Source organism: Crinia signifera, chromosome 4 (genome assembly GCF_055691185.1).
Source record: "Crinia signifera chromosome 4, ASM5569118v1, whole genome shotgun sequence".
Lineage (NCBI taxonomy): Eukaryota > Metazoa > Chordata > Amphibia > Anura > Myobatrachidae > Crinia > Crinia signifera.
In genome coordinates, this window is record NC_139220.1 from 277,714,280 (window position 1) to 277,739,158 (window position 24,879).

At 44.4% G+C, this 24,879-nt stretch overlaps 1 protein-coding gene across 1 annotated transcript in view; it reads right to left on the reverse strand.

Moving 5' to 3' along the window:
- The window catches only part of LOC146075435 (5'-nucleotidase domain-containing protein 4-like), a 46,241-nt gene extending 22,172 nt beyond the window's left edge, over positions 1-24,069 (reverse strand). The window contains exons 1-10 of the mRNA XM_083184664.1: positions 23,818-24,069; positions 17,155-17,228; positions 16,583-16,700; positions 13,029-13,124; positions 8,979-9,070; positions 8,831-8,888; positions 5,647-5,740; positions 2,397-2,450; positions 169-252; positions 38-79 (exon numbers count right to left, since the gene is read on the reverse strand). Of these exons, the coding sequence (XP_083040790.1) occupies positions 38-79; positions 169-252; positions 2,397-2,450; positions 5,647-5,740; positions 8,831-8,888; positions 8,979-9,070; positions 13,029-13,124; positions 16,583-16,700; positions 17,155-17,228; positions 23,818-23,942 (837 nt within the window). The 5' untranslated portion in view covers positions 23,943-24,069. The remainder of the gene's footprint in view (positions 1-37; positions 80-168; positions 253-2,396; positions 2,451-5,646; positions 5,741-8,830; positions 8,889-8,978; positions 9,071-13,028; positions 13,125-16,582; positions 16,701-17,154; positions 17,229-23,817) is intronic.
- Positions 24,070-24,879: the final 810 nt, after the last annotated feature.

Genomic DNA, 24,879 nt, shown 5'->3' on the forward strand with positions numbered 1-24,879 from the left:
TGGGCATGATTGGGCAATGACTGTGGACCACACTAACCTTATCATCAGTTCCATCAGCAAACAGGTAGGACATAATGACCTGGAGGAAAGAGAGATTAATGAGGCACTGTGGAGGATGCAGAGGGAATACCATTGGTGACTCGGAGTGTGACGATTGTATGTACTTACATTAGTATATTTGTAATCACTGTTTGTGGCTAGAAAAGTCTTTCCCACCTCTCTCATCCGACTCAGGAGCAAAGGTGTTCTCTCCTAGCAGGGGGAAAGAGGGCGATGTTAATGATGTTATTATTTAATGTTATTATTTATTAGCAGTTTTTTTATACAGCTCATACGTTGCGCAGAGCGTTACAGTTAATACTTGGCCATTCACATCAGTTACTGCCCCAATGGAGCGTTCACTCTATATTGCTGACACACGCACATACATTCACGTCCAATTAACCAAACAGCAGGGGAGGATCCAGAGTGAGGACTGCAGCACAGTTCAAAATTATTATGGGGGAGGCACAGCAACTTCTACCAACTGCCATGAACTGTGCTCAAGCCCCACCTATGGAGCCGCCACTGTCTACCAGTATATTTTTGAGGGATTGTGGGAGGAAACCAGTAAACCTGGAGGAAATCCAAGCATGCAGGGGAGGATATGATAACTCCACATAATTAGGGCCATGGTGGGGATTGAACCCATTATTTAAGCGATGTGAAGCAGTAATGCTAACCATTACACAATCTGTACTACTGATATATCGGCCTTCCTAACAATGGAATAGAGTGACTGCCACACATTCCTGCCGTAGGAAGAGGGTAACTACCACACATTCCTTCACAATGGTAGAGAGTAACTACCACACATTCCTGCCCTAGGAAGAGGGTAATTACCACACATTCCTTCACAATGGTAGAGAGTAACTACCACACATTCCTTCCATAGGTAGAGGGTAACTACCACACATTCCTTCACAATGGTAGAGAGTAACTACCACACATTCCTACCATAGGTAGAGGGTAACTACCACACATTCCTACCATAGGTAGAGGGTAACTACCACACATGCCTACAAGTGGAAGAGGGTAACTACCACACATTCCTACCATAGGAAGAGAGTAACTACCACACATTCCTTCACAACGGTAGAGGGTAACTACCACACATTCCTACAAGTGGAAGAGGGTAACTACCACACATTCCTACCATAGGTAGAGGGTAACTACCACACATTCCTACAAGTGAAAGAGGGTAACTACCACACATTCCTACAAGGGGAAGAGGGTAACTACTACACATTCCTACAAGGGGAAGAGGGTAACTACCACAAATTCCTACAAGGGGAAGAGGGTAACTACCACACATTCCTACAAGGGGAAGAGGGTAACTACCACACATTCCTACAAGTGGAAGAGGGTAACTACCACACATTCCTACAAGTGGAAGAGGGTAACTACCACACATTCCTACAAGGGGAAGAGGGTAACTACCACACATTCCTACAAGGGGAAGAGGGTAACTACCACACATTCCTACAAGGGGAAGAGGGTAACTACCACACATTCCTACAAGGGGAAGAGGGTAACTACCACACATTCCTACAAGTGGAAGAGGGTAACTACCACACATTCCTACAAGTGGAAGAGGGTAACTACCACACATTCCTACAAGGGGAAGAGGGTAACTACCATGCATTCCTACAAGGGGAAGAGGGTAACTACCACGCATTCCTACAAGGGGAAGAGGGTAACTACCACACATTCCTACAAGGGGAAGAGGGTAACTACCACACATTCCTACAAGGGGAAGAGGGTAACTACCATACATTCCTACAAGGGGAAAAGGGTAACCACCACACATTCCTACAAGGGGAAGAGGGTAAATACCACACATTCCTACAAGGGGAAGAGGGTAACTACCACACATTCCTACAAGGGGAAGAGGGTAACTACCACACATTCCTACAAGGGGAAGAGGGTAACTACCACACATTCCTACAAGGGGAAGAGGGTAACTACCATACATTCCTACAAGGGGAAGAGGGTAACCACCACACATTCCTACAAGGGGAAGAGGGTAAATACCACACATTCCTACAAGGGGAAGAGGGTAACTACCACACATTCCTACAAGGGGAAGAGGGTAACTACCACACATTCCTTCACAATGGTAGACAATAACTACTCTACATATACACATTTCTATGGTATGGAGGTCATTAGGGAAATTTTTGCTTCATAACAATCCCTCTGATCTTACAGTGTGCTCTTCTTCATGGTGTTTATATTAGCCATAACGTAATATGAAATTTCTGCAGACTAATAAGTATAATATTCATATGGACGGTGTGAGTGTACAAGTGCACAATACTATCACCTACACAAACAACCAACATGATAAAACTTACATCTTTGACTACATATTTATTCAGGTCCTGCAGAGTTTTTTCCTTCAGGCAGCCCTGTGGAAAAATGTTATTGTACTGAAAATTACATAATGTAAAAGGAAGTGGGGTATTACAAAAGAGTCGGGATGGGAGTTTTAGCCTAGTATTCTGGGTGTGCCAAAGTCAGTGTCTACAGTGTCACTGTAGATTTTATGGTCTCGGATACAACTTAGAAGCAGGCCCCTAGTTGCCAGTTACTGTGTTGTGTATGCTATGATCAGTCCCAAGTTAAGGTTAACATTCCAAAAAGTGATAAAGTAAAGATCAGTGCCATAACTAGCCATTTTGGTGCTGTGTGCCAGAAAGTGAAATGGTGCCCCCCAATCCCTAGTGAAAGTGCGCGTCAAAAGCATGCGGCAAACATGTAGGGGCGTGGTTTCACAGGGAAGGGTCTGATCACATAATAGTACTAATAATGTTTACAGGAGTAATGCCCCTTACACACACACAATTCCTGCAGGACTAACACCGCTTGTACACACAATGCCCACAGGAGTAGCATACCCTTCCCCCAGTGTTAGACCTGTCCCCCTTCCCCACAGTGTCAACCCTATCCCCCTTCCCCACAGTGTCACCCTTGTCCCCCTTCCCCACAGTGTCATCCCTGTCCCCCTTCCCCCATTTTTCTATACCATTTTTTTGGGCTCCCAGTGCCCACTGCTGCTCCTTTGTATGCTCCATCCACCACGCCACAGTCAGTGACTGAGCAGGACACTGAGGGGTAGATTTGTTAAGCTCGGTGAAGTGATAAAGGGGGAAATTTACTGATATGGATTCGTAAAAATAGGTCTATTCGTAGGCAGAAATACACCTATTTTTTACACATTTGTATTTTCGGGATTTACTATTCCAAAAATACAGCAATTCGTATTCCTAATTATGGGACATTCGTATTTGTATTTACAAATACGAATGTCTACACCATCGATAGGATACGACAGGAATCACCATTCTAAAGAATGGTGGTTCCTGATTTACTAAGCAGCCGTATTGATAATACGGCTGCTAATTGGTGTAAAACAGGCACGAAAATACGACAGGAAAATACACCTTGATTGTCCTGTCGTATTTGGCTTAAGCCTGCACGGATCAGTCAGATCTGTGCAGGCTGCAAGGTGTAAAAAAAATAGAAAAATAAATAAATAATAATTAAAAAAAACCAGCGTGGGGTCCCCCCACAGCTGTAACCAGCACCAGGCTGAAAGAGCCAGGGCCGGTAATTAAAAATCAGGGAACCCGACAAATAGGGGTTCCCTGATTTTTAACAACCAGCCCCAGGCTCCAGGTCCAGGGCTGGTTCCCAAAATACGGGGGACAAAATGAGTAATGGTCCCCCGTATTTTAAGAACCAGCCCCAGGCCAAACCAGCCAGCAGGGTAATGTCACAGCCGGGGGACACTTATTATATAAGGTCCCGCGGCCAAAACATTAACCCTACCGACCAGTCAGCCTGGCCAGGGGCCCTGGGGGAGTGGGGACCCCCCAATAAAGGGGTCCCCCCCCTCCAGGACTTACCTGACCAGGCTGAAGCCTGGTGCTGTCCCCGGTGGCCCTGTGCGGTGGCCACCGGGCTGATACAGTGTAAAAGAATAGATGAAAACCTATTGTTTAAAACTGTGGAACTATGAGTCCCAGCAAGCCTCCCCCGCAAGCTGGGACTTGGAGAATCACAAGTCCCAGCCTTCAGGGCATTAAAGGGCCCGCTGGCACTTGTAGTTCCACAGTAATAAAAATAGTACAATAAACACACACTGACATAATGAAAATAAAAGTTTAATACATCCATTACACACATACTGATACTTACCTTTCTTGATCCCGTAGGTAGCCCTCTGTCCTGGTGTCCTGTGTCGTCCTCCAGGTCCATGTCGGCGGTCCGTGTCGTCCTCCAGGTCCATGGCGATGTCCGGGTCCGAAGAAATCCATGTTGGAGCTGTGGAAGGAAATCCTACTCACCTGGTCCTGTGCTGAAGATGTCTTGTCTTGGTCCTACGTAGTCCAGGTAATCTTCAAGCTGTCGCCGGTCCCGGCACTGTCCGCATCGCACTGAGGAGAGATGCAGAGATATTTCATACTCGGCGCCTCTCCTCAGAATGATTCCATTGGCCGCCTAGCGGCCAATCAGGAGCCGACTTTCTTGTCGATCAGTGTCAGCACAGCACGTCCCCTACTGTGTCCTAGCCTATGCTCGGCAGGTGGCACCATGACCGACTGAGAACCAGCTGGCTAGGGAGCATAGTGCAGTGTGGAGGGGACATGCTGTCACTGTCTTTTGGCCAGGAGACAAGATGTGTGCCGGTGCGTGTGCACTTTACTGTGCGCCCACAGTAAAGACTCGCTGTTGCAAGGCTCCACTGGCATATACCTAGTTACAGCCCTGGTGAAGAGTGATAATCACCCAGTCAACCAGCTCCTAACTGCCATGTAACAGGATGTCTTTGAGAACTGACTATTACCTAAACACCATCACACAGCAGAGCAGACATTTTGTGGGCAGAACCAATATTGATGAATCAGTCACTATAAATTATGTGGCAGATTTATTAATCCCGGTGAAGTGATATAGTGGCCGGTGACAACGCACCAGCCAATCAGCACCTGACGTCCAAATTACAGACTGGGTTTGAAAAGTGACAGTTAGGAGTTGATTGGCTAGTGCATTATCATCGGCACTATATATTACTATATATTACTTCACCAGCCTTTATAAATCTTTATCTATTTACTAAGACCTGAGGCACAGTCATCTGCTTCATATATTGCAACCAGCACAGCACTGTACGGTATGTTTTACCAGAAAGTCCTGTGACTTTTGTCCCTGTATAAAGTTGAGGATTTATTTATCGTTCCCGGAGGACACGCCTGACAATGTTTGCCAAACAAAACTAAATGTTCTGTTCGAAAATAAAAATGAGTGCTGTCCGTGACTTTCTCTCTGCATGGTTCGAGGACGTTGCACAGCAGGGGAGGTCAGAGAATGCGTTCTCTGCCTGTGGGAATTTTGGGGCTGGTCTGAGGTTACACAGTGCAAAGATGTGATGACTGGCGTATTTTCAGGGCCCCTGTCAGGGACCTGCCCAGTACATACAGTATTTAGGATCAGCTGAGAAAGGCGTGGGGGAGCAGATGCTCTTATCTCCTGCATATTGTGCTGTGGCTGACGTTGTGCCAGCAGTTCTGTGAATGAGATAATGTGTGTGGCCTTGCTTACCGAATCATGCACATAGTCCATCGCGTCACGCACATCCTGGAACATGCTCTTAAAGGACATGAACAGGTTACCGTGGCGATACCCAGTGTCATAGCTGTGAAGGAATTCAGAAAATGTGGTCATTGTCATTGAAGCTTTTTTTTACTGACCAAGTAATAATATTAATATGTTAAATCTAAATGATCATGAATTACCTACAGTATTCAGCGGGTTACGGTTGTTTGGTCGACCTAAAGATGGTCAGCAGTCATTAGGTCAACACCGTTGGGTCGACATACTGCCAGGTCAACATGGGACAAGGTTGACAGGTGCTTAGTTAGACACAAGCGTTAGGTCGACATCTTCTAATTCGACAGTCAAAAGGTCGACATGGAGTTTTTCACTGGTTTGTGCCGGCAGGCGGTATTTCATAGAATTTGAAACATAGAAACATAGAATTTGACGGCAGATAAGAACCATTTGGCCCATCTAGTCTGCCCCTTTTTTTACCCCTCAGGTAAACTCAACCCTTTTTAATCCTTATTTCTTTGTAAGGATATTCATATGCCTATCCCAAGCATGTTTAAATTGTTCTACTGTCTTAGCCTCTACCCCCTCTGATGGGAGGCTATTCCACTTATCCACTACCCTTTCTGTGAAGTAATTCTTTCTAACATTTCCCCTGAACCTACCTCCCTCCAGTTTCAGTGCATGTCCTCGTGTTTTATTACTTGTTTTCCTTTGAAGAAAATTTCCCACCTGTACTATGTTAAAACCCTTGATATATTTAAAGACTTCTATCATGTCCCCCCTTTCCCTTCTCTGCTTCAAACTATACATGTTAAGATCTTTCAGTCTATCCAGGTAAGTTTTGTGATGTAGGCCATGCACCATTTTAGTTGCCCTTCTTTGTACACTCTCCAATGTATTTATATCCTTCTGAAGATATGGTCTCCAGAACTGGACACAGTATTCCAGATGGGGCCATACCAATGACCTATAAAGTGGCATTATTACTTCTTTTTTTCTGCTGCTGATTCCTCTCCCTATGCAACCAAGCATCTGACTAGCCTTCCTCATTGCTTTGTTACATTGCCTCCCTGCCTTTAAGTCACTTGAAATAGTGACTCCTAGATCTCTTTCCTCCTCAGTAGTTTCCATTATAGTACCCTTGATACTATATTGAGCCTTTGGGTTTTTGAGTCCCAAGTGCATAATTTTGCATTTTTTAGCATTAAACTGTAGTTGCCATTCTCTTGACCAATTCTCAAGTTTACTTAGATCATCAGTCATTTGATTTACCCCTCCTGGTGTGTCTACTCTGTTGCATATCTTTGTGTCATCTGCAAAAAGGCATACTTTCCCTTTTCCCTTACCATTTGCAATGCCACTAACAAAGATATTAAAGAGCACTGGTCCAAGTACAGATCCCTGGGGTACTCCACTGGTAACATGTCCCTCCATAGAATGCACTCCATTTACTACAACTGTCTGTTTCCTATCCTGCAACCAGGTTCTTATCCATTTAATTGTTTTATAATCCAATCCCACACTTTTAAGTTTATTTAGCAGCCTGCGATGTGGGACAGTGTCAAATGCCTTACTAAAGTCTAGATATGCCACATCTACAGCCCCCCCTTCATCTATTATTTTGGTCACGAGTCAAAAAAGTCAATAAGATTTGTTTGGCATGATCTCCCTGAAGTAAAACCATGCTGTTTTGGATCCTGTAAATTGTTTAATTTAAGATATTCCACTATTCTTTCTTTTAATAGTGTTTCCATTATTTTCCCTACTTTCATGCCCTACCATCCACTAGGGCGTGGTGGGAGAATAAAATAGTGTCCGTAGCATGGCAAGCGCAGCTAGCCATGTGAGGGGATGCGGTGCACTTTAACCTGTGTCCATGTCAACTGTGTTGACATTCGGGTAAAAAAACTGTGAAAAACCCCATGTGAACCTTTTGAATGTCGACCTAGACCATGTCAACCTAATGCTTGTGTGGACCTTAGCACCTGTCGACCTTGTCCCGTGTCAGCGTAGACACATGTCGACCTTGCAGTATGTCGACCCAACAGTGTTGACCAAATGACTGTCGACCATCTTTGGGTCGACCAACCCATCCACACCCTATACAGCAATGGACTTTAAATGATATGTTCTCTAGCAATGGTTTCTAAATCTATTTCTCTATATTCTTTGATCTTTAGCAATTATACAGTATGATAATAACCATGGTTCTATGTTCCTGGGCAGAAAAAGACTCAGCTCTGACCTCAGAACTGTATACAATTTACCTTTAACGCAACTTTGTCATGTCATCTTTTTACTAAAGTCACTGGAAGATATGCAGGGCTGCCGAAAGGGCTGGTACTAATTACCCGCTTGCCGGTAGGGCCTTGTTCTGCCCCCAAAATACCCCCCCCCCCCCATATACCTTCCCGCTCCGTCCCTCCCGGGCAGCAGCACACACGTACAGCATGAGCATCTGACTGACAGCGTGAGAGCTCAGGCTGAGCATGCTGTCAGCACAGCACATGCTGTACGTGTGTGCTGCTGCTGGGGTGGGGGGATGGGCAATTACACTCACCCCTCGACTTTAGAGTGTTTTTCACCCACCTTAAACATTTTGGGGTTAGGCCACGTCCCCAAAATTTTACCGGGACCCGGCATTCCTCTCACAGCCCTGATGCATACTTGCCTACCATCCTGGAATGGCAGGAAGGGTCCCGCAAATTGGGTCCCCCTTCCGGCCCCCTGGGAAAATGGGCAAGTCTCCCGCATTTTTGCCACAGCCCCTGCTCCCCCTTCCCCGCAGTATAAAACTGAAATTCGCTGGTCCGCGGGGAGGGGGCAGGGCTAAAATTTTGCGTCATTTCAGCCCCTCCCCCCATCCACAGACCCGGAAATTGAAGCAGCTGCCTGTCCTGGGGGCAGGGCTTGGTGACGGCAGCCTCGCCCCGCCCCCAAACTAAGCCTCTACCCACCCCCCTTTCAATCCTCTCTGGGCTTCTCCCGGAGAGGAGTTTTTAAAAGTCAGCATGTGCATGTATGCCCTGCAGATATGTACAAGTATGCATAGTAATAGGCAGTAATAAAGCCCAGTAACTCGAAGCTCAGCTACCATTTATTTCTTAACCAAATAATCATGGACTATCTCTGAATACTACACACCGTACCACATTTTGAGAGGGAGGATACTCACTTAACATAGCGGGGACAATCAGTGAAGAAGTCCACCAGACAGGCATAGAGGTATGTCTCTGTGGAGAGGGAAAGCACACATGCCCAACATGGCTCTCTTTTACATAGATCCTAGATATGCTAATTCCCACAAATCTAGTATTACTCACCTGCCAGGTTGAAGAGTGTGTTGAGGACATGGTACCTTTTTGTGTCATCTCTTTGGATGAATTTATTTGGGTATTTGCTCCAGATTTCTACCCTGAATGGAGAAAGTATTACTATGAGTCAGAGAGGGAATCAGTGCAGAGAAATTATATGAAGCAGCCAATTCAATAACACGGAACACACATAGAAATATGTTACTAACATTGAGCATCTGGAAAGCTTATTATTAATTAGAAATACTGATAATTAAGGTGCATACACACTGGGCGTTTTTGTCCAGCGTGTATGCAGACCGATGATGGGTAAAATCTCTGGGCTCAAAATAGTAGCGGATGAGTGTCGGCAGCCAGCGATAATGGGAGAATACGCCTCAGCGCTGGCCGGAACACAGCTCAAATGGCAAAACTGAGCTGCTTTCAGCTCAAAATCGCCCATTGTCTATGGGCCTTTACTATACTCTAATCTGGGTACACACCTAAAGATTTATCTGTCCAATTTGTCTGGTGGGAGCCATTTGATCTAACATATTTGTCCAAATAATCATTTTTGTCCATATGCTTTCATTCATTACCAGTTTTTGTTGCCACCAGACAGATAGGACAGATAAATCGGTAGGTGTGTACTACCCAGCGGTGCGTACACATGGTTCGATTCCGTTTTTTTTATTCAATTTCTGTTAGATATGGACTATACTCGACCTGCTCTGAAGTTTTTTCTACTCCTTTTCGATTTCCACTATTTTCTATTTGATTTTTCATTCGATGTGCATTCAATTTGCTATTGGATCAACACTGGCTTCAGGCAGGAGATGGATATCGAATGGAATGCTGCACTATTAGATTTCCACTATATAGTCTTGGCTGCTTTTCTATACGATTTACTCTACAGTGGACATGCATTGGAATCGAATCTGCACCGAATGTAGAAAAACCATTCGATGCCCATTCAAATTTGCTTCTATAAGCAAAATTGAATAGAAAAATAGTGCATATCTCACCGTGTGTATACTCTCAGTCTTTCATTAGTCTATCATACCAAGTATATTATACACAATTAGGAGGTCCGTGAATGTAGTGATTGATGTGGTGATTGTGGTCATTTTTATACCACATAAAACCGCTGCTCTTGGTCAGCATGAAATCAGGATCTGTGACGGGGGTCAAGGAGATCGCCCTATAATTCTGGAATACCCCAGACATTAAGGCCACTGTGCCTCGTAGGTGGAGCCTTTCCGTTGTACTATTTCCCCCAAACTGTTAGTCACCATAGTAAACACATTAAGCACCTGATTCTGAGTTGCCCAAAAGGGCCAAGGCAGCTGCACCATGTAGCTCTGAATGTTCACTATGACCTGACACGCTGATAAGTATGTATATCTTAGGACAGCCAAAAAGAAAAGAGATCTGGCTCATTCATGAGTTTTGGTTCCCCCCAAATTCCAACACTTCTCCTGCTTAGTGCAACACCAGTTAGAACAGTATGCAAGGTGGCCTCTGTATATCCCAGCAGAGGTGACACATGTTAAACTGTCAGGGTGAGAGGGCTCTGCACAGGTCAACAAATGAAATCTCCAGAGGACAAAGAGGAGACGGAGAGGAATTCTGCCCACTGGACAATAGATTTATTTATAGAAATATTAAACCTACAGGGATCTGCAGGGAAGAATTTAGCATCATGACAGCATTCCCTAGACATCCCACTGAATCCAGACCTTATTTCCAGCCTGCAGCTGAGCTTGCAGTGGGACTGGTTACGCTAGACAGTACGAAAACAAAAGGCCGATTTGGTCCAAAGGATGATAAACTAAATGCAGAGAGGGGTCAGTACCTACTCTTTCTAGCAATAAGGACATTGGATATTAGGTGCAGTTTACTGCACTGGGTAGAGAGAAAGTAGCTCCTAGATCCCCTTCACTGAAGGGACCTTTCCCATCATGCAGTGGGTCAACATCATCTTCTAGCAAATTGTGGCATGTGAAGCAGAACAAGCCACCTGGCCCGAAGCGTGGTGAGTGAAGAGAGTCAGTGAGAATGAAATGTAGCCTAAATAAAATAACCTACAACAACAAACCTAGATTGAGTGAAAAAAATATTCTACCAGTGGCGGCTCCCCAACTGCCAGTGATTCAATTTGAAATGGCAGTTATGTGGCTTTTAAACTGTGCTCCAACCACAACTGTGCTGAAACAGCAACCGTTCTCTCTACAGTAGCATCTATATCCCCTTTACCAAAAAGACCTAGATGTGACAGATGAGGGCAGAAGTTATTTTATGCCCTTACAGCATTTTATTATTTTATCTCAAATCTAGGTTTGTTGCAGTTTCTTTTTCTTTTATTTAGGCTCATTCACGCTCTCTCTGATGCTCTTCAAACATCCCGCTTCGGGCCAAGTTGCTAGATGATGACGTTGACCCAATGCATGATAGAAAAGGTCCCTTCAGCGGAGGGGATCTAGGCGCTACCTAGAGGAAAGTGAGAGGAGGGAGGGAAGGGGGAAATAGCTGCAGAGATGCAGTGGATGAGATTAGGGAATAGTTAGGACTTGGAGGTAAAGGTGCTTAATAGCCAGTCATGGACGGCTGAGAGCAGTATGCAGCTGGCTTTGCAAATTCCCATCCAACCACGCACAAATAAGAATGAATTGTTGTTTATACCATTATGCTAACATGTCTGATTCTAGGCTGTCACTCTAGAGGAATGCAGTAGGGATTCCCCAGTGTGGATTGCTACACAAGGGTAATATGGTCATTTTTAGATTTGAGTCTGGATGCCTAGTTAACCCTTTGCGAACATCTCTGTGAGAGATGTGCAAAATATCTGCTAAAAATGCCGGCGTCACTCACATTTGGGTACTTATGTATTATCTGGGCTCCCTTATTATTTTATTGCATGACACTACTTAAGGCATGCAATGCAATGCGATTTTTCATTGTAAAGACCTGATTTTTAATTGCATAGTCAACTATGGGTGATTTCATACCCCCACTATCCAACTACGCATGGAGTTGACTTTATATAGTGTGGCGAGCCCGAAGCGTGGCGAGCGCAGCGAGCCCTGCGAGGGGACGTGGATAACTTTACATGTATTCTGCGTCCCCTCGCAGGGCTCGCTGCGCTCGCCACGCTTCGGGCTCGCCACACTATATAAAGTCAACTCCATGCGTAGTTGGATAGTGGGGGTATGAAATCACCCATGGTTGACTATACAAATAAAAATTGGGTCTTTACAATGAAAAATCACATTGCATTGCATTGCATTGTATGCCACTATATTGCGATGCGATGCGATGCAATGCAATAATCGGACGCCCAGATAATACATAAGTACCCACATTTGTTATATACATTCAAATAAAAATTGTTGTGTAAAAAACGATTATATTTCCAATATAGGGTAAACATTACAGGTCATTATGATGAATAAAAATGTTTGATTCGCAATTTTAACACCTATTTTGACAAATTTACTTGGCACACAAAGGGTTAAAAGAAGAGGGGCGGATCCTTGTTGAAAGCAATTCTGTTCCTTGCATGTTTTTGCAGGGCGCCTGCTCCAGATCCGATCACACGCCACCACTAGCGACCCTAAGTACTGCGCAACCCAGTCGCATCGCCCGTTGCGCTTTATAAGTTATGGATAAAGTGCGCAACACCACCCTTGTGTGCAAAGTCAGGGTAGGTGGCTGGGATACCCATTGTCTACAGTGCTCCTTATGGTTATAGTGCAGGCATGTCCAAACTGTGGCCCTCCAGCTGTTGTGAAACTACAAGTCCCATCATGTCTTGCCACAGTTTTGCTATTAAGGAATGCTAAAACTATGGCAAGGTGTGCTGGGATGTGTAGTTTCACAACAGCTGGAGGGCCTCAGTTTGGACATGCCTGTTATATTGTGAGTGTGACTGGAGCTGTCCTGTTCCATCATGGTGCAACATGTTAGTAAGTAAAGCTGTGCTTTTTTCCCCACATATGTTTGCTTTGGAAATCGTTTCATAGCTTGGTATAAAATTCTGTCAGAAAACTAAAGTGTTTTGCATAAATCTCCATTACTTACCCCTTTAATAAACGAAGACCATGAGTGCATACAAGTACATTGCCATTAGAGTCCACTTTCAGCAAGTTTCCATATAGGCTGTCGAACACCAGGCCCCTGTCAAAGACACAGCACACAGTTACTCTAGATTCTAGAACCTGCACTTATTATGTAAGCTGTACAAAACAGGAAACAGCTGTTCCGGTTATTATATAGGGTAGGAAGAATAATGCTGCATCTTCTCATGACCAGAAGAGAAGCTCAGATAATACTGCGTCATGTGCATGGCAGGCTAACGTTATCAGCTGTAAGCAGGACATAAAGTGCCCAGGTGGGAAATGCACTGTGATGTAAACATAAAGTCAGCTGTCCTAGTACTAAAGTATATTTCTCATAGCTGAAGCACCATCTGCATGCATGATATAGTACTACACCCGCCATCAGCTAGAACCCGATTTAGACTTGGCTGCATGTTTTCACATGTGGCCACATCATTCGAAGATAACTTACCATCAAATGATTTCTCCTACTGTGTCCAGTAGCAGAAATCCGCAGCCCTCCGAACAAATCTGAATCGGACCCTCTGTTATTAAAGTAGAAATCCTACAAATAACATTTTTTACCCTTTTTTATTTTAATAGCTTGCTAAGTACTTTTTAAGTTTGCATCTGATCATTTTTGCTATCCTCCTGTCAATCATTATCTCCTTTTTCCAAAAATTTCTGGACGGCAAATAACAATTTATACCAGACATCGACACAGTGGGATAAATTTACTAAGAGAGGAGTTCTATGGAAGATGGGATGTTGCCAGTAGCATCCAATCAGATTCTATATATTATCTTCTAGAAGGTGCTAAACATATAAATAAAACGTCAAATATTATTGGTTGCTATGGTCAACATTGTGTCTTCAATATATATCCCTTCTTAGTAAATTCATCCCTGTGAGTCTCCTGCACAGATGTACACAGCTCCCGGGATGTCAATTGATGCCAAATGGGAGGAGGAGGGAGTGAGAGAATATCACAGTGCAGACAGATCTCAGAGGGGTATTCCAAAGCCACTCTGCTCAAGATTTCATGTGAAATATAACTGTGGTGCCATGGTAGTCCAGTATTATAAATCATTAATAGCAACCTGAAATACAAGGGAAAATTCTAAATATCAAAATTCTGGTACTTGTTTCCTAGAACGGCCACAATCGTGAGTGATCGTGGCTCTTAATTAAGGGACACGATCCTCACGATGTGGCCGATTTTTTACAATTTTTTCCCTTTGATTGACAGAAATCGGGTCAATCGGTCGGTCGCGACCAATTAAAATCGGCCGCGATGCGACCGACCGATTGACCCGATTTTTCCATAGACTTCAATGTTAAAAAATCTTTTAACATTGAAATCGGTCGGTCTTGTGCCATTATAATGGCACAAGATGAGATGGGCTTGATTAAGTCCATCTCACATAGGGAAAAATGATAAAAAAGGTGAAATGGGCCAATATGACCCATTTCACATTTTTTATGTGCCCGCCATGACCCCACGATAGACGTCAACCCGAAGCGTGGCGAGCGCAGCGAGCCCGCGAGGGGCGGCGGTGCGCGTCCTCCGACCTTTTCATTCCCCTACTATCCACTAGGGCGTGGAGTGAGAATAGAATAGTGTGAAGTTATACGCGAATAGAATAGTGTGAAGTTATACGCGTCCCCTCGCGGGGCTCGCTGCGCTCGCCACGCTTCGGGCTCGGTGGCTCGCTGCGCTCGCCACACTATTCTATTCTCACTCCACGCCCTAGTGGATAGTAGGGGAATGAAAAGGTCGGAGGACGCGCACCGCCGCCCCTCGCGGGCTCGCTGCGCTCGCCACGCTTCGGGTTGACGTCTATCGTGGGGTCTAGCCCACTTAGTAACATTTGGGGGGGCAATTGAAAATAATCATGTGAAAAAAAAAAAAATCGGGTGAAAAATCGGTCGGTCGGATCGGTCGCATCGCATGCGACCAAATCGCATGCGATGCGATCGATCCGATTTTTTATCTTACGACCACAACGATCTAAATCGTTGTGGCCGTTCTAGGAAACAAGTACCAAAATTCTTATTGTATGCCAATTTATAGGGGAAAACATACCTTTTTTGGAGGATTGCTGTTTAATTATGCAAAAAAAAAAAATATTATTAATGTTATGTTAACAGTGACCAGCACACTTCTTGTATGGTACTCCAGCATTCAAAACAACTGCACTTTACACTTACATTCAAGATTCAGAAAAATATTCTAAAAGTAACCTTGACACCTGCACCCCAACCTCCCCACATCCCTCCCAATGCTACCCAGACCTCCCAACATCCCCCTCCCAATCTTCCGACATCCCGAACATACTCAGAGATAAGGAATAATTTAATCTTTAAGAATAATTTTCAATGCAAACAAAATTGTTCTTGTCTGTATCCTCATTGAGGCTGAATGAAACGCAATGATAATTTACTTGAGTCGTATCTCAGATCTTCTCACATCCCTCATAATGCTGCTTAGACCTTCTCACATCCACATCATGCCACTCAGACCTCCCCACATCTCCTTCATGCCACTCAGACCTCACCCCATCCCAACCATGACACTCAGACCTCCCCACATCCCCCCAATGCTTCTCAGACCTCCCCACATCCAAATCATGCAACTTCAACCTTCCCACATTCCTCCCAATGCTACTCATACCTACCCACATCTACCCAATGCTACCAGACCTCCCTACATGATCACCATGCTCCACAGATATTCCCTCAATTCTACTCTGATCTCCCCATATCCCATTCATTTCCTTCGAACCTCCTACATCTCAATCATGCCACTTAGACCTCCCCCTATCACCCTGAAGTCACTCAGATCTCCCCACATATCATCTATGCCACTTAGATGTTCCTACATACCCTCTATGCCACTCAGATCTCCCCACATCCCCTCTTTGCCACTCAGATCTCCCACATATACCCTCTATGTCATTCAGTTCTCTCCACTTCCCCTTCATGCTACTCAGACCTCCCTACATACCAACCATGACACTCAGACCTTCCCACATCCCCATTATTCCACTCAGACATCCCCACATCCTCTCTTATGCTACACAGACCTTCCCACATTCCCTCCATGACACTCAGACTTCCCCACATGCCCTCAATGCTACTCAGTCCAACCCACATCCTCACATTCAGACCTTTCCTCAGTATTATATTCAATAGCTGTGCTATTTACAAAAATATATATTAACAATGTAGTACTACAGAAATATGTACAGTAGAGAAGGCAAAGGGTCTTCTGACAGTTCACTAGATCATGCTCTTCGAAACACCATGTGATTTGCATGACCACTTTCTTCTGTCCACGGTGGCATGGCAACCCAATTCCCATGCCTGGCCACAGTGGGCGGGGTGATAAGAATAATATCCTGTCTGCCTAATTTCACACACATCTCTGCAGGTGGATCTTGAAAAAGTCATTAATAGGCATGTTATAGGCATTTAAAAACACATAATATAAAGTTGTATATTATTCAGTAAATACTGTACGTCTAATGGACAAACCTTGTGGGGAAGGTTGGGTCATACTTATATGCAAGGATTTCATGAGGGTATCCAATGCAGACCAGTCTATCCAGAAGCAGATCAAAGCCAAGCTGCTCGTAGTCAGGGGAACGGTACACTGTAGTGTGTGCAGTAAATATGTATAAATATATATGCATATATATATATAACCGAGAAACAAGATATTGCAAACAATTCAGAGCCCCTTACAACAACCACTGTGAATATAAAATACAATCCCATTTTAATTAATATATTAAAATTGCAATACAAATATAAAATCTAGGTGATCTAAATGTAGTAAATGATAGATATTGCGTTACCAAGCAATATATGATGGTACAGTAAAAGCTGCTTCTACATGTAATACATGCAGGCAGCAGACCATGTACTGTTTTTAAAATAAATAATATTTCAATACTGTACTTGCACCAACGGTGTGGATACGTCATATATTACACTAATAATATCCCCTACTGTATGTCATCACCCTGTGCACTCCTGAAGGTAAAGTCCTGAAGGTAATTTTTTCCCAATAATACATTTAGAAGTGAGAAAGATATTTGACTTACTGGCCAATGTATAATCCATATCAAAGCCAAAGCATTTTATCTTCTCCAATCCCAAACTCCGATTAACAAATATCCTATGGGAAAATATGGAGTTAATATTGAAAAACTTTCCACACTAAAGTGCAGTTACTATATGCAAAAGAGTATTTCTTGTGCAGCTTTGTAAACTGCGCAATTTACTAAAGGCAAAATGATACAGGTGTTTATAAAACAGCATGATACACTGCTGGATTGGACTGAACTACCAGTTTCAGGTATCTGGGCTATCAGTACAGAAAAAAATAGGGGGAAATGTACTAACAAAAATATGCATAAAATAGGCATATTCGTATAAAAAATACACGTATTTTATGCGCATTAGTATTTTCAGCATGTACGATGCCGAAAATACCGCAGTTCGTATTCATGGCACATTCCTATTCGTATTTACGAATACGATGGTATACGCCATTGAAAGAATAAGAATAGGAATCAACATTCAAAAGAATGGTGATTCCTAATTTACTTAGCACCCCGTATATAATATACGGGCGGTATTTATTTATTTATTATTTATTTCTTTATATGGCTGCTAATTGCCGGTAAAATATGCCTGGAAAATACACTTCGTTTTCCAGGCCTATTTGTCAGAAGCCTACACGGATCATTTAGATCCAGCCCCATAACCAGCCCTGGGCTCAAAGAGCCGGTCCTGGTTTTAAAAAATCAGGGAACAATTTAAATAGGGGTTCCCCTTTTTTTGTAAAACCTGCACCAGGCCCAAGGGCCAGTCCTGGTTCCTAACATACGGGGGACAAAATAATTAGGGGTACCCCGTATTTTGTGAACCAGGCCTAACCAGCCAGCAGGATAATGCCACTGCCGGGGGGAGACTTTTATACAAGTCCCCCCGGCCAAAGCAATAACCCCCTGACCGGTCATTCATTTTATGCAATTGTCTTATTCTGAAGATACTAAATAAATTAACATTCGAAAATAACTATAACACCTGTTGCATGTATATAGTTTTAGCGTAGTTTAAAAACCCCTTTTCCGTTATCTGGGGATCTGGTAAGAGTTGTTAATAAACAAAATAAAATGGATCTTTGAAACGAAAACTCTCTCCCCGCGTTGACTTAATATAGAAATTGATGTAAATGCCTTTTTAGAATTAAATAAATAAACATAAAATACACAATATACACTCTTTTTTTCAAAAGATATTTTTAGTACACCTTTTATACATACTGAGATTCCTAGCTTCATCATATTCATCAAATAATATTGACACCTTTTTTACTGGAACCAAAAAAAGGAAACATGTGGTTCCCACCTTTTTTAATATATCCGGATGACCAACTTCCTGTATGGAGAATAAAGTTTTTCAAATAAAAGACTAATTTTAAAATCTAACTGCAGCTTTGAAAAAGTGGCAAATGGCACAAAACGCATTGGTGCAGAGGAGGACACCCCGCTATAATTTACAGCCGACAAAGAAGACAACACGCCAGGACGCCGCCGAGCTGTGCCGCGTGCTTCCGGGAGATAGGGACAGTCAGGTAACTTCAACTGGGGACTCCACCACTTCAAAGGAGTGTAAACATTGTTTAAACATAAAAAAAAAATCACAGGTGTTCACTCTTTTTGATATATTTGTTATTTCTCACAGAACGCTCCTAACACTTATCATTAACCTATAATTTACTGAAGCAGCCACAAACATAGAGCACGGTACATCTATCCTTAATTATCTGTACATGTGACTGTTTTATTTTTGAAATATAAAGAGATTTAAAAAAAATTATAATTTTGCGTGTAATCCTTTATTTATTAAGCCGCCAATATCAATTTATTAATTTATTATTGTAGTAAGGTATAACAGAAATGATCATTTATACAAGTTGTATGTATAAAACAATTGTATTCTGTTGTCCTGGATGTCACTTGATTTTGTGTATCAAAATGGCTATTATTATGATGTGTCCTGAATCTGACCTGGGGAGAGATAGTTTATGCTTTTCTTTGGAGTCAGGGAATGAGATAACAATACTGTGTCAGTTGTAAATGTTGTGTGCGAAAGCTTCATTCCACACTCCTAAATAACTGAATCTTTCAGACCAGGTCAAGAAGTGTAATTCCATAGGTTATGAGAACATCACCTCTAAAAGGACTTTTGTATCTCTCTGGGCTGTTCCAACCCCCTATCTACTGAGAGACAGTTACTTGGAATTTGGTGACTGATTCATTAATGTCCAGCAACAAGATAGTCAACACTGAAGGGTAGAGCTTTTGGAGTAACTGCCAGCTGGAATAAGTATGAGGAGCACACAATATGTAGCAAATGCCAGTGTACTATAGCATGGCGACAGTCACTGGCCTTGATACTGTGTGCCACCTCCCCTCCCATGACTGGAGAGGCCACAGACATGGCAGCAGGACAGGGACTATAGGGAACCTGGACTTGGGTGCTCATGCAGTTGGGCCCAGTGGGAGCACCAGGCAGTGCTAGGACCTGGACCATGGCTGGTCCAGTCCCCACTTACCCCCATGATAGCAGAGTTTGCCAGCAGCCGTGGAGGTAGCAGTGGATCACCTCCACCGCTCCACGTGTATAATGGCGGAATATGAAAGGATTCAGATCCCGCTAATCACAGTGCGTCTTTTTTTTCATTTGGATCCAGTGATGAGCCAATTGTGGCTCAACATGTCATAGCCTTGCCCCCTGGCAATGGCTTATTCTAGGAAACATGGGATGCGAGAGCTCAATTTTGTTGACCAAGAAGGAGCAGTGAAGAGCTCCGTAAGAGAGAAGATAGAACAAAGCAGAGGCGCCGCAAATTGCATAAGGGTGGTGGCCATTGCAAAAGGGATACTCCCCAGGTGAAGGTGCGCTTGGCCATGGCATCATGTGATCCGTCACTAAGCTATAGTGACAGTAACTCGGGGCTAGTCTGTAGCATTACATGATCCAGTGCTAGGCTGCAGGTGTGGTAAGCCGCTGCTAGGCCATGGCATCTTAGGATCCAGTGCTAGGCAATAGGCACTGTTTTCAAGTGACAGGCTCTTAGAATTATGGTAAGCAGTCAGGCCCCCATTAAAAGAAAGGCTGAGGTAAGTCAGTGTCCCTCGCTGGTGAGTATTTTATGGTTGGAATTGTATAATTATGGCATGTAACAACTATTGCACTGTGTTTCCCATTGAAGAGCTTGTGTTAATGTGCAGGCCAGAAGTATATGAGAAGTGGAGCAGCGCCACATCAGTGTTCTATTGCAGGTTCCAGAAGAAGGATAACATCTGGTGAGAATATTCATGTTACTCGTGTAATTTGTGTATATGTGTTGTCCGGTTTTCCCACTTCCCCTTTTGAGCATCTCCATTTAGGGTCGCACCAAAAAGGGGCAGCCAGTCTGACACCACAAATGCCAATGTTGAATGAGCCCACGGGAGGTCATTCCTGCATAGCATGCTTGTTCAGGATACAGATGCTGGCATCCTGACAGCTATCAGAAGATTGGTGCCAGAACCTTGAACAGTATCACATCGTGGTATGGTAAGCCTACATGTTGTACATCCTAATTGACAGACCAATCTGCACACAGCCCTCCCTCTCACCAGTTGTTAATGTGCCTCTGATATAATGTGAAGATTTTGCTATAGAAGAATAGCGTAAAGTGCTGCCTGCCAGACTACTGTATATTATTAGCAATAACATGCTATAACTATCGGGTAAAACACAGGTTTCTAACCTCAGTCCTTGGGCTCCCAAACAGTTCATATTTTCTACCGCTGGACCTTTTAAAATGAGTCAGTGACCAATGAATACACCTGTGCACCTGCTGGGAGATCTGGAAAACCTGATCTGTGTGGGGTCATGACTGAGGACCAAGTTTGCGAACCACTGACCTAATGTATTGCTCTGACATACACTGAAAAATCAGATCTACATAACATATGTAAAGATTGTTTATGAGTAGGATCAATGGCTTGCGGATCTTGTATTCCCTGCGCCAGGCTATACTCTACCCAATACTCACACGCAGCCATGTGCATACAAATGAAGGAGACGATATCTGCATAACAACGTGCAGTGGTGGGGAATACAGCCTTACGTACAATCCTCCATGTGACTGGGCCATACTGTGGGATATCAGTGATTCTGTGGGCAGACGGGAGATTATGATAAGGCTGACTGGTATTCTGCTGCATGGCAGGGAGACCACAGCATAGTTATGGAGATTTGCAGATTAAAGGAATAATGATTTTGTTTTTCTGGATCTGCTTTATTTGTCAAGCAGATAACGAGTCATTTTGTCACTGTATACTCCAGAAAAAGGCTTGGGTGCTGCCTCTCCTTATTAAAAGTTTTGCTGAAGAAAGTGATCATTCTGACACTTCACTGTTGGCAGGGCACAGCTTCTATTCCCTTCAGGCTTGGGGGACTCCCAACTGCCCACCGTGCCGCAGGACACTGCCAGCCCCAGGCGGGATGCTGGAACGTCCCCAAAAACCGTGAAGTTCCCCGCGAAAAGCGGGACAGTTGGGAGGTATGGTATTACCTCACACACACCAGCAGCACCCCTCACACTCACCTGCAGCACCCCACACACAGGCACTAGCAGCTTGTCTCACACACACACACAAACACACACACACACACACTAACAGCAACCCACACACTCACAATCGGCACTGTACACACAAAGAAACCAGCATTACCTCACCTGCAGCACCCCCACCCCACACACACACAGACACACACACAGACACTAGCAGCTTGCCACACGCATAAGCAGCATCCCACACACTCATCAGCACCACACATATAGACACTAGCAGCTTGTCACGCACACACTAGCAGCACCACATACATATAGACATTGGGGGAGATTCTGTTAAGCAGAAAAGCGGTAAAAACCCAGTTTTCGGGGTTTTTACCGCATTTCCATATGCTATATGGCACCTCCGCAGTGCCAGCGCTGCGAAGGGAATCGCCAGCAAAAGCTGGCGATTCCCTGCAGAAGCCTATGGGCTTCTTACCGCAGCGCTGTTTGAGGGATCCGTCACGGATCCCTCCAAGCGTGCCCTGCGGCCGGCGCCGGGGTCTGCGCTTGCGCAGATGGAATCCCGGGTCACAGACCCGGAAGTCCAGTGCCGGCACCCCATCACAAGGGACAGCTCTTATCGCAAGAGCTGTCCCTTGCGTTAATAACGGCATATGTTACAGCATATGCCGTTATTAAGAATGCGGTAGCCGGCGATAATGGGCGCGGATATTACAACATCCCGCCCATTATCTGCTTGTAGCACACACCAGCACATAGCTGCCTACCCTCCTGCATTCTGCAGGAGACTCCCTGAAATAGCAGCAATCTCCCTCTCTCCCTCATTAGTCTACCAATCTCCCTCATTTCACCTAGCCCACATTACACTGTTACATTTTTGGGGGAAAAAGGAATGAGAAATAGATACAGTTATATTGAATCATCAGCACCGTTTCCCAGCACTTTAGTATAGTATCTCTTACTAACTGCTCTGGAGATCATCTACATTTGTATATACTGTAAGTCATTTTACAAGATTCCTCTCAGATGTAGCAGTACACACCCACGCTTCTAGGTGCCACGTTCACAATCTCTTTTCACAATCTCTCCATATATGGAACTAGACACGCCCTTTGGGTGGAGCATGACACACCCCCTCAATGGGGCGCCTTGCAAAATTCTATTACCAACTATAATCTCCCTGAAACTAGTTTTCAAAAGTAGGCAAGTATGCACCAGCATCATCCCACACACTCACCTGCAGCACCCCACATATACAGACATTGGCAGCTTGTCTCACACACACACACTTTGCAGGACCCCACACATATGGACATTATCAGCTTGTTGCACACACCAACAGCACCACACACACTCACCTGCAGCACCCCACATATACAGACACTAGCAGCTTGTCACACACACCAGCAGCACCCCACACACTCACCTGCAGCACCCCACACATACAGACACTAGCAGCTTGTCACACACACCAGCAGCACCCCACACACTCACCTGCAGCACCACACATATAGACACTAGCAGCTTGTCACGCACGCACTAGCAGCACCACATACATATAGACATTATCTGCTTGTAGCACACACCAGCATCACCCCACACACTCACCTGCAGCACCCCACATATATAGAGACATTAGCAGCTTGTCACACACACCAGCAGCATCCCACACATACAGACACTAGCAGCTTGTCTCACACACACATATAGACATTATCAGCTTGTTGCACACACCAACAGCACCCCACACACTCACCTGCAGCACTACACAGACCCGGACAGGACACCAGGATTCTGCATCTGGGTCGGGTTTTTACCCATACCCGCAATGGCAGACAAAGCATCTGATGCAGATGCGCATTTTGCAGTAACCGGGAAAAGAAGAGCGTTGCGAGGAAGAGAAGTGAAAGAAACAAAATACTGTATACCAACATCAGTAGATAGTACAGAGCCCAGAATGAGTTTATGCATGAGGAGAATGACTTATATTATTATTTATTTATTACCAGTTATTTATATAGCGCACACATTCCACAGCACTTACAGACACCATACTTTGTAGATTTATACACACACGTATATATGTATCAGAGTGTAGAGATTTGCAGTCACTGCTACTCACCTGTGGTCATAGTCCCTGCTCAGTGTTCGGAAATCCTCAGTGCTTTGGTCTATGGAGCTGGGATGCTGGTCAGACACCTGTAGACCATCTGTGCCCAGGCTATGCTCCTTGCTGATGCTGCCCATGGCTACTGTGCTGTCTGCCAGTTCAGTGCTGATCTCTGCCTGCTCTGAGTGTCATATCCCTAAAGCTACAGGTCCAAGGGTCTATCTTATGCTGCAGATTATGTTATCAGAACAGGACAGCCGCTGCCTCATCCCTCCCTCCTACTCCTCTTCTAGCAGGCCCCCCTCCCTCCAATCCCTCCTGTTCCCAATTCTCTGCCTGACACCCATTCCGCTTCTTTCCCTCATCCCCAGAGTCTGTTGCTACTTATGCATCTATCATTACTACTGTTATGTTTTATTACTGCTCCATCTCTGCTGTATAGTAAAGGATGTCAAGGATTTTACATTTCCTGTTAATTTCTTAAGTTGGGTACACACGTACAAACAGTGCTGCCATCAGGAATTTTGGAGCCCGGGACACATTTCCAGTCCAGGTGCCCCCCTCCTCACTTGACTTACCATAACCCAGCTCCTGCTCCCCCATCTCCTCTTCCGCTGAGCTGCAACCCGGAGGTCCTGGAGTGGAGGCTTCTTCAACTCAGAATGCCGGTGGCCAATTAAAATGCAGCACCGACTGTGAGCCAATCAGAGCTCGCGTACCTGCAGCCTGTGCTCCGGGACTTTGTTCAGCAAACTGAGCACAGCTGAGGAGGGGGGTAGCGGTGGGCAAAATGAGCTGCCCGGCACAGCTGTACCCACAGCACCCCCCCTATTGGCAGCCCTGCGTATAAATGTGGGGTCGGTCTCTCGATCCCACATAAACAGCCCTTGGATTGTCAAGGTGTGTATGCTGTGTATGCTTCGAACAGTAAACTGCTAAAAACTTTTCATGCGCTGTTTAAAATTCATCTGACTGTACAAGAGTATATAGGCATCTCAATTGCTAGTTAGACGCAGCCTACATACAGATCTATTTTACATACAGAGATATCACCTGTGTTATGCAAAACTAGAG